This window comes from Gavia stellata, chromosome 2, assembly GCF_030936135.1.
Source record: "Gavia stellata isolate bGavSte3 chromosome 2, bGavSte3.hap2, whole genome shotgun sequence".
Lineage (NCBI taxonomy): Eukaryota > Metazoa > Chordata > Aves > Gaviiformes > Gaviidae > Gavia > Gavia stellata.
The window spans coordinates 39,006,977-39,020,326 of record NC_082595.1 but is presented as its reverse complement, the minus strand read 5'-3'; the positions used below and the strand labels follow the sequence as shown (position 1 = coordinate 39,020,326).

The 13,350-nt window shown below is 39.3% G+C and overlaps 1 protein-coding gene across 1 annotated transcript in view; it reads left to right on the top strand.

Moving 5' to 3' along the window:
- The window catches only part of EPM2A (EPM2A glucan phosphatase, laforin), a 40,630-nt gene extending 29,021 nt beyond the window's left edge, over positions 1-11,609 (top strand). The window contains exons 3-4 of the mRNA XM_059833540.1: positions 9,505-9,746; positions 11,138-11,609. Coding sequence (XP_059689523.1) covers positions 9,505-9,746; positions 11,138-11,418 — 523 coding nt within the window. The 3' untranslated portion in view covers positions 11,419-11,609. The remainder of the gene's footprint in view (positions 1-9,504; positions 9,747-11,137) is intronic.
- Positions 11,610-13,350: the final 1,741 nt, after the last annotated feature.

Below are 13,350 nucleotides of genomic sequence, written 5' to 3'. Positions count from 1 at the left end.
ACCTCTGGTTGTTCTGGTACCGTCTGCTGGGCTCTCCAGGTGTTCCTCTTCCTCCCATTCCTCCTGATGGCAGTCTACTAGTGCTGAATACAATAGAAGGATTATTTTGTGACTCCCAGGCATAGTGCTACTGCTTATTTATCCAAGTATTATTGCCATTTTTGCAGTGTGTGATGTGGTTTACTTCCCAGGTCTAGGTGTTTTCATCAAATACGTGGCAGGGTATAGGATGTTAGAACTGCCCTTGATCTCTGCATCTGTCCTTATGAGACATTTCTGAGTTTCTTCTAATAAAGCTCTTATGCTCGTTGTAAGGGAATGTTTGGGGTTGCTGTGGAAGCGGAAAATGGGCCATAAACAGAAAGCTTTGTGGATCCATCTAGACTAAACTTTTCTTATGTGATTGGCTTTAATTTTACTCACTTGGATCCTTCTTATCCTGTATCCCTGGTGCATTCAAAGCTAGGACAATCCATAAAGCAGACATAGCCTACAGGCCTCCCCAGAGTCAGAATCCACCAGGAGGTTATGAATGAGGAGGAGATCTGTGCTGTCCTTAGGCATTGTCATGGTTGCTCCTTGTCTCACAACCTGAAGAGTGCACCATACCACCTGCTGTAAATGCAGATTGGTGGGTGACGAAGGAGCAACCAAGCCCTCTTGTGCCATCAAGCTGACACCACAGAAATCTCCTCCTAAGACAGCAGAACATGAGGGCACTGTACTACTGGAACTGCTTTGTAGCTGAATGTCTGGGTAACCTTATATTTCAGTTATCGGTTTGATGTTATTCTTACATGTTTTCATTTTAGTGCATTGTCACTAAATTGATTGAGGTCAAATCTTAATGGCTTATTTGCTCTGCATATCAGCAAATGAGGTCGTTTGATACCATATTCATGCATAAATTTGTGAACATGGAATAAGTAAAATACTATTAAGCGTAACACTCAGAATTCAAGGGCTTGAGAAACTTGGCATATTGCTAAGCTGAGAAAGTGTTGTTCTAAAGTGATAAAAGCAGGTGCTTCTTTTTAGCTGCCAAGTCTGCTCCCATGTGAGAGGCTAGATAAGTAGTCCAAATTACATCTAAGAAGAAAATTTGCCAAAGCTTAATTACTTTTCATCACAGTGCCAAATAATAATTTATTATTATTATTATTATTAATAATAATAACAACAACCACCTTGGAACTACATTGTAGTCTATCTAATTCTCCTCATTTAAAGCCCTGAGGTGGAATTGTTAACTTCACAATACACTGCACTCTTTCAGTGGAAAAGCAGAACTAATTTGTAAGCAATGACTTGTGCTCCTTCTACATTTGGCATTTAGGTAAAAGCAATTTTTTGTTCAAAAGTACAATTAGTTTTTACAAGGTCTGCAGCTGTGTCGTTTCAGTAGGATATAGTCTCATCATTAATCAGTGCTTTTCTCTGATGACTTCTGCTAAGGTTATGGCCATTAAATCCATCTTTATTGATAAGAGTGATCTTATTAAGCCTGGCTATTAGATCTTGGTGTTCTGTGAGTTAGACCATAGTATCATCAAACCTTGCTCTCCTGCTCTGGCCCTTAGCGCTTGTCTGCGTACTGGGCAATTGAGTGCATCAGACTGTGTTTAGTCAATCCTACTTAAGTCAAGCCTCTCATCACAAAGCTTCCGTCAGACTGTCTTCTGCAAGGAGACTTTATCAGTAAGTCAGAAGGAGAAGGGATTAAGACCACAGCCATTTACCCATGTGCCCTGGGCAATGTGCAATGAAATGTCAGTGTCGTAACCCCTCAGTTCTACATTATTTCATTGGTAAGGAGGCATTTTGCTGAGAGATCTCTCTGTCCTTTATTTAAAAAGAATGTAATGAAACCAGAATTCTTGTCCAAGACCAAACCAGGGAGTCCTCTGTTTTGATATCTGTCTATGCCATCAGTATTTTGGAGGAAGATGCAAGAATAAAAAAAAGGATTAAAAAAAATCTGCCATTTTTCTCATCTCTTACTAGTTGCTTTATAGGTGAAACTATACGGAAGTTGATCTTCTTTGCCTCTTTTATGTAGATAGGGTCAGTTGATTTGCCCTTCCCATATATTTTATCTTTAAGCAGTCATTCAATTACCTCTTAAATATGCTAAATTCTTAGTCTGCCCTCCTATGAAAGTATTTTCACAAGAAATAGCTGGCATTTTCTGTATTTTGAATGTTTTAATTTTTCTGTATCTTTTTTGATACAATAAAATAGTTAATAGAAAGTTCAAAGTTGGAGTACATAGAATGAGATCATTGATTTTTAGAAGGGTGCTGTAAATTTTCTGTTATTTTCAGTTCAATTCTATGTACAGGCTAATATTATCACTTTGACCTCTCTATAAAGCAACACTTTCACCAAGCATCACTTCAAGCACGTACTGTTTCCCTTTCTAATTGATTATAGTTAACTTAAAACCCAGTGATATGTGTGAGTGGCTGAATTTATTTATTCCAAGATGTATTACTGAGATGCAGTCATCAGCTGTGAATTTCATCTGCTCCTTTGCTGTATATTCATTTAGTTTTATTTGATACTACTGGCTGTTGTAACTAATAAAATCTTAAATAATTCTGTTTTGGGCAGATTTTACTCTCTACTTGAGTAGGCTTGTCTCTTGCGAGAGATCTTAACTTGCAAACAGAATTCCGTGTTGAATATAGGTCAACACTGTCATGCTGTAAAAGGACAACCGGGGAACTATAAATAGGGATATTGCCCTGTGTTTGACATTAATGGATAGGCACAAGAAGGAACTAATCTTCAGTTCTGCTCAGAAATGGTGAGACCTCTTTTGAGTACTGGGCATAACATCTTAAGAAAGATGTTGACCAGCTGGAGAGTCCAAAGGCAAACAAGAATCATCAAATGCTTTGAATATATGACAAGCAGGTGTGTGTGTGTGAAGAATACAAGGCTCTGTGTGTGTGTGAGTAATTTTCAGATAGGTAAGCAGATTTTGCAGAGTGGAAAGGAATAATGTCTTCTTTGTGTCCATTATGGAGACAAGCAGAAGTCACTGTGATCTGTGACTGCGCTATTCATGTTGGACATTAGGAAAATATTTCTGAAGGCAAGGATAGTCATCAGTGTGCTTTCTACGTATCAAGCAATATTTGAACGTGTCCAGATCTTCCACTGGAGAGCAGAATTTGGTCACTTGAAAATCTTTGTCTGTTTGTAAATGCATTTCAGGACATTAGATAGCGATCTAAGTTATGTTTCTAGATTGCTCTGACAAAGGTGCAGGAACCTCATCTGATTTCTAGCAAGTGCTCTTAGTATTTTCGCTATCACAGGTTCAGGAGAAAAGAACAAGGAAGGCCCAGAAGAGGCATCCATGTACCTAAGAATAAGCTGCTATATGTTGTTAAAAGAATGCCAATGGCAAAAGAAGGAGCACATACAGGATGATAGTTCTGGGACATCATAATCGGGTGGTATCACCATTTAAAGGCATATGCCTTGTCACAAAGCAGAGGGTAGAAAAAGATGAAAGAGCATCTCAGCTACAGCTGGTAGGATTTCCTATATTCTCATTTTGAATATGCCCAAAGCAATACTTTCGGAAATCTATTTTGTGTCAAATGAGAGAGAGGGAAAGAGAGGTAAGAATTTTTTTGCTGCTGTCCCTCCGTCTCCCTTTATTTCTCATCAGACATTTGGGCTTTGAACTAGTTTAAATTTGGTTAAAAGTAGAAAGTTTCAATGCAAGCTTTTGGTTCAGACAGGTCATCATTTTCCATTAAAAATCCTCCTTATCAAAAAATTCTGAACCAGTTCCTACTCCAGTGCCATCAGGGGAGAAAATAGGAATGCACTGTAATTGGAAGCAGTCTCCAGCAGTTCCAGTGCTGCAAAAACATCTCTAACTGAGTTGTACTTCAGGCCTACATTCCCCTTGGGCTGCTTGCTTGTAGTGGTGTCAGGGTAATAGCACTACATCAGTACAAAAAAAACTCCGTGTGCATATGAGCATCACAAAATGCTGGGGGTAAATTGACTGAATTATGTATGTTGCTCTTCTGGGAATGCAAAATAAGTTTTGCTGCAAGTTACATGTAGCTGTAGTTGCATGCTACACCTTTAGGAAATAAAAGCCTTAAGGGACGACACAGCCAATTTAATCATTATTTTGTTTGTTGTTTCAGCTAAATTGCTCTGTCTTGTTATATGTATATATTAGCGCTCATCTTGCTGTCATCAGATGCTTAGTGGGATCTAAGGAAGTCTAGTGCAGACAACTGAAGTGAATTGCAGGCTTTAACATCAGACTACATCTTGACCTGGCGCTGAAGGATGAATCCATTGCTTTTCATTTAAAATAATGTGCTGGACCTTGGTCAAAAATATTACCAATATAAACAAATGGCACAGTTGGTGGATCGCTCTGTTGCCAATAACCAATGAAGAATACCTTAGTATTTTTCCTTCGTTTGACAAAGTCCTCTTTCTTGATTAAAGCTGGCAACTATAGAGATAAAAGGACATCTGAAATATTGTACCTGATAAATGTTCTCATGAAATGTGAGAAGGCTTGAATCCTACCCTTTTCTGTAAGAATAGTGACTCCTTAGAAGGGTTGACTGATTTTAGGAGAGATTGTAAGATGCCTGCTCCTAGCATACCGATGAATGAACAGATCTGGAAACAGTACCTGAGTCATCCCCATTTACAGCTCAGCTTTTTAAAGAAATTTGAGTTTGGTGCCCATTTGCTTAAACCGTTATCAACAAAAGTAACACAGGAGCTGCTTAAGAAGCAGCGCAGACATCTGTGTCATGGAGGAGGAGTTGACAGCCCGATGCAGTAATGCAGTATCATAGAATCATAGAATGGTTTGTGTTGGAAGGGACCTTTAAAGGTCAACTAGTCCAACCCCCTGCAATACGAGCAACATCTTCAACTAGATCAGGTTGCTCAGAGCCCTGTCCAACCTGACCTTGAGTATTTCCAGGGATGGGGCATCTACCACCTCTCTGGGCAACCTGTTCCAGTGTTTCACCAAACACTGTATCTTCCCCTAGGGTAGGTCACCCTCCCTGGGAATCAGATCCCTACAGCTACAGTTGCTGGGTTGGTTTTGCACTATCTGTGGAGGTCTAAGATTCAAAGGTACAGTGTGTCGCTCTTTGGGAACATTTCCTCTAGCCTGAAAATTGCAATCTGCACCATTAAAAAAAAAGTATTAGAATGCTAATCTTTCATTGCCTCAGACTCATTTACTCCTTAAGGATGGGAAGAGTCTTTGTGTATGCATTGATTAAATGGAATGCATTTCTTGTTTCAGATGCATTCATAGTGAATTGTTATAATTTAATCTACGCTGTGCAGGGTCCTGGGGGGAAGCAACCAACTGCAATATATATCTGCATCATTAAAAATAATTTCAATGTGATGACAGCTGGAAAATAACCATACAAGTGATTTCAGGATGTTCCATATTTATTCCCTGGTAATGATAAATCACTGTTGGTTTTCTCAGTTTACAAGTCAAAAGGCAGGTTTTTAACATGTCAGCCTTCAGTCTGGGCTCTGTAAGGCAAGTAAATTGAGCAAACACCTGCCTAACATTTAGTCCTTGTTACCACAAATTCAAGCTTCTCACATTCATTCATTCGTTTAATCCCCAAAAGTCCCCTTGAGGTAGGTAAATATTATCTCATATTACTGATGGAGAACTGAGGTGTAGGGCAGGCTGGAAGTAACTTTACAGAACGTAGCTTTAAAGAAGGGCTTTGAGACAATCTGCAAGTCTTAATCTCAGAAGTTAGCTGAATTTTTTTTATGTTACTCTAGGTGATTTCTTCATTGATAAACTATCTCTGACCGAACTGATTGTGTCTTCTGGGACCAAGCATGGTTTGTTATCCTTAGTAACACAGGGAGTTAACATGTACAATGACAAAGTGCCATTTTTATATTAAAACAGAATTCTAAGTAGAATTTTGTTAAAACACCATCCTGTTGTGACATTTGGGGAGTATGAGAAGGGTTAACGGCTGAAAAGATTATAGGTTTATCGATCACACATAATCCCTAAATGTTTTTTGAACTGTGTGTAGGAATCACTTAATCTGCTGCTGGAAAACAACCATGTGAGCTGGAAAGCAGCAGCTGTCGGACAGCTCAGAGCACTATTACATGGCAGTTGAGGAGGGAAAGTAAAAGATGTCTTTTTCCCATGCCAAATACTCTTGTGGCTAAAATCTTGTTACCTACTGAAGCGTAGTGGCAACTTAAAGAAGAAAGGCCACACTGGAAAATGAAAACTAAAAGTTATGTTTTTAAGGAAAGAGATGTAAAAATGAAATTACCGCTTTCTTGCTTTTTTAATATGTACGTTTCCCTGGTCCTCAGCATAATTAAGCCCTCAGCAGGGCTATCAAAAATCTATATATAAAATATAGCTGCTAAACTCTTCATCAGTTTTTGTACTTATATGTACACCGACCATTTCATTCTTTTCTTCTGATGTAAGACAAAGTCAAGGTATGAAGCAGATAAAGCTGAATGGAAATATAGGTACTATGTAGTAGGACTATCCCAGGATTTTTACATAAATTGGCCAACAGGACAGCTCTGCAGTGCTGTTTTCTGCATGGACTGTTTTTCTGGTAAAAGAGCAGTTAAGCCTTGTCCAGCAAGACAAAGACTTTACAGTCATTGGAGATGGGTAAATAAGGGGCTTGAAAACCAGGGTCAAGGCTGCATCTTGATCCTCTCAAAGGCTAAACTCTAGGATCCGATCAGAAAAATAATTCACAAGAATTGGCTGTCCTAAATACGTTGTTTTGGTCATTCTCTGTATGCCACCACTAGTTTGGTTAATTATATGGAAAGACAGTGATAAAAACTTGGTAAACCCATCAGATTCTTTGGTAAATGTAATTGTTACTGTGAAATACTGGAGGTCTCATCATGGACAAGACCCAATAGGCTACAAAAACAGAATAAACAAATGGTGTATATCCCAGTGGTCTTGCAGATAGTGCAGCTGTGATGTTTGGCCACTAAATAGTCATTGGGGAAAAAATCATAAAGCATTGATTTATCTCAGGAATGCTTTAGTCACTCTTGATTCAGTCAAATGCTAGAAAACACACTTTTGCTCTCCTGTCAAGGTAACTTATTGTATTAGATATTTCCCAAAATATCAAGAGAATTACATATGTATGAGTCTCCAGGAAAGCCTTTGAAGGAAAGGTACTAATGTTCTTGAAAGAATATCCTCATTCTGTCACAAGGTATTAGCGATTTTGCCATTTTTCTTTCCCCGCTATGGAGTTTTGTGGGCATTGCTCATCTCCAGCCAGTCGTCAGTGTCTGTTAGGGCACTTTAACTTACATTCGCCACCTTGAAATGCTCTAATCATTGCGGCGGATCTCTGCGGCAGAAGCCTGGCAGTGGTCGCTCTTTCAGGTGAGGATGGGGTTTGCTGTGGGGCTGGCACGTGGGAAGTGGGGCAGTGAAGCAATTGTTGCAGTGGGTCTTTGCTAATGCCTCTGGTCAGTGGGAATGCTGTAGGTGGTTATGCTGGATTTTGGGTAATTTTGTGAAGCTCCCTTCCTGTACCAGCATGGGGGATTGTGCCTTGAACATAATGGAAATACACTATTGTTGTGCTTTATCAGATTTCCTTCAGGTTGCCGTGGAGTCCACTGGGTATTGATATTTCTTAATAAATGAACTGAATTTAATTTGTAGTGTAAGAAGTCCGGAGCCTGTGTATTAGAACTTCTTTCTTCCCATGTCTTCTCTCCTTTAGAAAGGTAGTGTTCAGGAGTGTGAGAGAAGTGACAGAGGAAATGACTTCAAGGTGTAAATCTTAATTTTTGAAATTTTGGGTTAAAGTTTGCTTGCTGCTTAGGAACAAGTGCATTTTCTATTAGCAGTGGGAAATACTCTCACCACATTCTAGACCAGAACGTGGATGTGAAACAACAGCTAAGTCAAATATCTTCAAATGATCTCACTGTTGAAACATGGTTGAAATGGTTATTTGCTATGTAATATATTTGTCTAAATTGGACTCAGTTACCATATACTGAGATCAAGCGCATTGTCTCACTGAAACAGGGGCTGTTAAGGCTAAAGACTGTGTTTGTGTAGCTGGTGTGTAACTCATTGTGGATGCAGCTGAAACACAGGAAACAACAATAATAATAAGTGCTTCCTGGATTTGAATGTTTCTTTTTGACAGTCTTTCAAGAGTACATAGCAGGACTTAAACGTTGCCAACTACAGGTCTTAATTAAGTGCTAGTAAGCACTTATTACTGTGATAGTGTAATGGAAATTGCTACCTGGTGGTTTAGGAGCTGTTTATAGGAGTAACTGCTCCTGAATAAATATAAAACTTTCATTATTTGTGTCTGAGATTAAAATTGGAAAAGACCATAAGAAATGCATGGCAGACATTTTATTTTTGAGGATCTTGCTTTTGTTGTAGATTGGCTTCACTGTTTTGTAGTTAATAATGTCTGCAAAGCTGTGCAGTCAACCGCAGGGATATTTTGTGTTGTTTGTGGATTGCATGTTCAAAATAGAAGTTTATGCAAACAAAAAAAATTGAAGTAGATCACTAATAACTTGTGCATGTAAATAATCCATTGAAGATACCATCAGTTTAATTACATGTGCAGATTAAAGACCCTCATTTGAAAACAAGCCTCTTAATATTCAGTTTATAGTTATGTCAAAATCTGTTGAGACATACAATAGTTTTATGATAATTAACAGTGAGAAAACCATAGAAGTCTTGAAGTTTGACTTAGATAAGTACCAGAAATATGGATGTTTATCCATCCTACACATGCCTCTTGAGTTTTCTTGCAAAAAAAATTCTGGTTCTTCAGGCCTTGAGGGAAGCTAGACATGTATTGTAATTCTGCATTTGGTTCCCACTAGACTCCACAAGAGCAGAGAAAAATGGGAAGAAAATGACTGATTCATTTTTGAGTTTCCTCACAAAAGGGTAGTTTAAGCTGGCTTTTATTTTTTCTGTCTACTTTCTTCATTATAGTGGTAGCTAAGAAGCTGGAAGAGTTCTATGCATTTGGCTTATTACTAAAGTAATTCAGATCTGGATCATGTGAATCTTTTAGGTCTCTTTTTTTGGTGCAAATTTCATGAATCTTTAGAGTTTTCTTATTCTAATCTGTGATGTTAGTAAGTTTCCACTGCAAGCTTAATGATGGATGCTTTGGAGACCTGTGCTACTAATTATGCTCTGAATTTTTTCTCAGACTGTCTGGCTCTTTGTGGTAGGTTAGGAACTTGATCCCCAGCATCAAACGTTACCAACTCAACTGTAATGAAGTAAGAAGCTGCTTACTGCCTGACACGAAGGGGCTGCGCTTAGCAGTGTTTGTGAGATGATGCTAAGCAGGTTTTGAGCTGGAACGCCACTGAACTTGGCAGTTTCTTTGCCAAGATGTTATAACCAATCCCACTGCGATGTTTTCTCAATGCTAGAATTCTCCCAAACATCTGGCTGGGAAGTTGCCCTCGGCAGCTGGAGCATGTGACCGTCAAGCTGAAGCACGAGCTGGGTGTTACGGCTGTGATGAACTTCCAGACTGAATGGGACATTGTTCAGAATTCCTGGGGCTGCAACCGCTACCCGGAACCCATGAGCCCCGAAATCCTCATGAAACTGTATAAAGAGGAAGGTCTTGCCTATGTCTGGATGCCGACCCCAGACATGAGCACTGAAGGTAATGCTCAGACCACTCTTGCAGCTAAATTAATAGTAACGAACCCTTTGAATTACTAATCTGTCACTTTCATGACTGCGTTTTTTTTCTGTGTACATTTTGCATAGAAATAGAGTTAATGCACAAGGTGTAATTTCTCTGTGTGTTGTCTCTAACAAATTATTCATATTTTCTTGTAGACAGAGAGGCCGTCTAAAGTACTTCACGTCTGGCAGTGTATGTGTATTTGAGTTAAAGCCATATGACATTGGTAACTGCTTGACTGTTTTTGCTTTCAGCTTGAATTCAGCCCATGTAATGAAAATATGCTGTGTAAGTGGAAGACTGCAAGCTTGCACAGCAGGACAGCTTGCCATCCTTGCTGGTTAAAAATGGAGAGACTGCTGTATGTCTGTCTCTGCTATTCCCCTCCCCCAGTAAATAATTTTTCTTTAACTAACTGTAGCATCCCAGTGAGATAAATCTCCACAGACTCATTTATGTAATTATTTGTGATTAATTTAGAATACCCATAGCACCTCATGTCATAACATGAATTATTATTTTTAATTCCTCCGTTGGAAAGCTCAGTGCAAAATCTTGTTTCCAACCAGTAGGTGAGAAAGTGTGGTGTTTTCGAGTGAGTAGCCTACCAGGAGAAGAGAGTGCTTTCAATAGAGTGAAATACTGCTGCCACAAATAGAGAACTGTCATATCAATAATAGAACATCAGGGAGGACAGGAAACCTTAAAAAAGGGCTTCATGTCAGCGCTCATCTGTGCCATGAGGAAAAGTTAGGCTCTGATGTTTGCAGCTTCAGTTTCTGGGGTAACATGGAGAAAGGTGTCAGGAAATATGGTATAGTCATCCTTTTGGGATTGAGAAGGACTGTTTTGTGTTGTTTAACCATATGCTTAGTACACAATTAAATCACAGCAGTACTAAGTTGTACAGGAAAATACTCATCCACTCTCCCTCCCTCCCTTATTATTGACATAATGGCCTTCATTACAGTGTTTTGGAAAGCAGCAGTATGTAGGTAGCTTTGCAAACCTCTGGTACTAAAAAACATTGCATTTTTGGCTTGCTTACTTTAATGCTACGTACTATGTGCTGTTTGATGTAATTTGCTGCCTTATCTCAGTCCCTGTGAAAATGAATATGCTACACCCGTTCAGTGTTAATCAGAATGTATATTTAGAGAAGACTTGGGGCATTTTACAGATTTTGTGCTACCCGAATCTATGTTGCCAGAAGAAACAAAGGTTAGTGTAGAAGGTCATTTGAGAAAAAAAAGAAAAAAACCAAAATATGTCAGGTTTGTGTCTGTGATTCACAGTGCATCAGGCTGTACAGACTTAATCTCAACCTTTCTCAAATGCAAATGAATGTGCCTTGTTTTTAACCTTAGGAAGAATACAGATGTTGCCACAAGCTGTCTGCCTCTTGCATGGGCTACTGGAGAATGGACACACTGTCTACGTTCATTGCAACGCTGGCGTTGGCAGGTCTACAGCTGCTGTCAGTGGCTGGCTGAAGTACGTGATGGGATGGAGCCTGCGGAAAGTGCAGTACTTTTTGGCTTCCAGGAGACCAGCTGTCTACATCGACGAGGAAGCTCTGATTCATGCTGAAGATGATTTCTACCAGAAATTTGGGCATCTTCGTTCCTCATGCAAAGTACAAGAGTAGAAAAACAGAAGAGAAAAAAAAAAGGTGAAGAGGAATCCTTACATTTGAACCCCATGGACTTAGAAATCATGAGTCAGAGTCCTGCCTCTCCTCTTCAGATTATAAGCTTGTGATAGAAGTCATGAGAATTTTGTTAAAAAGTGCCTTTGAGGGTTTTTTACTTGCTTTCTTTAAGCGGATATGATTCATGTTTTCAAGCCTTTTTCTGCAAGTATGAGACCTAGAAACTTGCAAAGGGAAACTAAGATTTTTCCTTTAACTACTTGCCTACAGGAACTGAAGTTTTGGGGTAGACACTAAGATGTGATGTGAAATAGTTAGAGTTGGCTATATTTCAGTGACAAGAAAGAGAAGGCATTCTCAGAAAAACAGATACAAAGCTTTGCTGGATTAAGGTTCTGGTTAGGATGGAGCTGATCATCATCAAAGCTGCTCAGTTATTTTAGGGGGAGTGTACATTACTGAAGTGTTTTCTAGTACTTTTGTAGGCAAGTGGTATTAATGAGAAAGACCGGAAGGAAACTGATTTTTCAACTCAGTTTCTTAAACAAAAAGCTATGTCTAATGCAGTGAACTAAATTTGCGCTCCTTGCCTATGTAGTTAATGTTAAATATTATGAGTTATAGCTATATTCTTTTATGATGTTGAGGTTATGCTGGGATGTGGCATGAAGAGAGGAAACAGCTCCACTTACTGCAGTCTTACTCTGTTGCAGGGAAGGACTACTATTTATTACATTATCCTAGGCTGTGACATCTCTAAGTCAAAGATACATTTTGCTGTTCTGATCCATGCAGTGCTTTTCAGTGGGCTCCTGAGGTGCCGAATCAATCTAAGCAGTAACCACTGGGCTAAAACAGGACCTATAGGAACTGTATGTTAAGCCTCTGTGCATGATTGATGCCACAGCCTCTGTGTTGTTGACCTAGATGAATTTCTTCACTATAGCAAAAGTCTCTTCTTGCACAAGCAGTGTGTGGATGTTCACAGGTGCTAGATTTAGCCAAGTGAAGTGAATACCTTCCTCTATAGGAGCAAAGAGCAGCTCTGTGGAGGGTTTCTCGGGAGCTTAGCCTCAGTAGGCTAATGTTGGCTTTGTGGATGATCCCTAATGGTTTCCAGTGGTGCTCAGTCCCTTAGCTAAACTAAGCAGTGGCACCAACAGCTTCCAGCCCTGCTCAGGTAAAACCAGTTTGCTGCAGGTTAAGTCCAAGAGACAAGGGAGAGAAAGCATTTCCTAAGGAACACAGAATTAAGAATGCATAGACATTAAGAAACCTAATTTCTATAGGCTTATTCTTTAGTGAAATCTCATTTTTTCCAGCCAACTTGACCCTCTAAAGACTCAGTAAGCACCAGAGTAGTTTTGATGATATGTAGTGATTATCTGAGTACTTAATGGAGAAACTATAAGATATGAACTGTTTATGGAGAATGTGCAGAATAATGTAATACATTTTATTTATCCTATACTTCAATCATCTTCAAAAGGAAAAATGTTTATTTAAGTTATTAGATATGTGTGGTTTTGCTTGTGACTTTGTTCCTTATATTTTCCTTTGAAATAACACTGCGTGTTTAGAAAATGGATGAGAAAAGTTCTCTATTAAATAAAAACATAACGACAATTCCAGCAGCCCATTTTGTCATATGTCTTTGGCTCTCAGTTTCACGAATAGCAAAAAGGGTCATGACTGATATTTCTATAGAGAGGTGGGACCAGCCACTTTAATCATAACAGCCCATTTCTTGTCTGCTGTGCTGTGTCAGTTTTAATGGGCTGTTGAGGAGGAAATCTCAAAAAACAGCACATTAAAGATGCATGGGTGATATGGCACCTCTGATACCTCCAAAGACCAAAAAAAGGGGTTGTTTCTCCTGGCCTGATGCGGAGAGGAGAGGGAGCGTGTCAGTGCTGCGGGCTGGCTGGG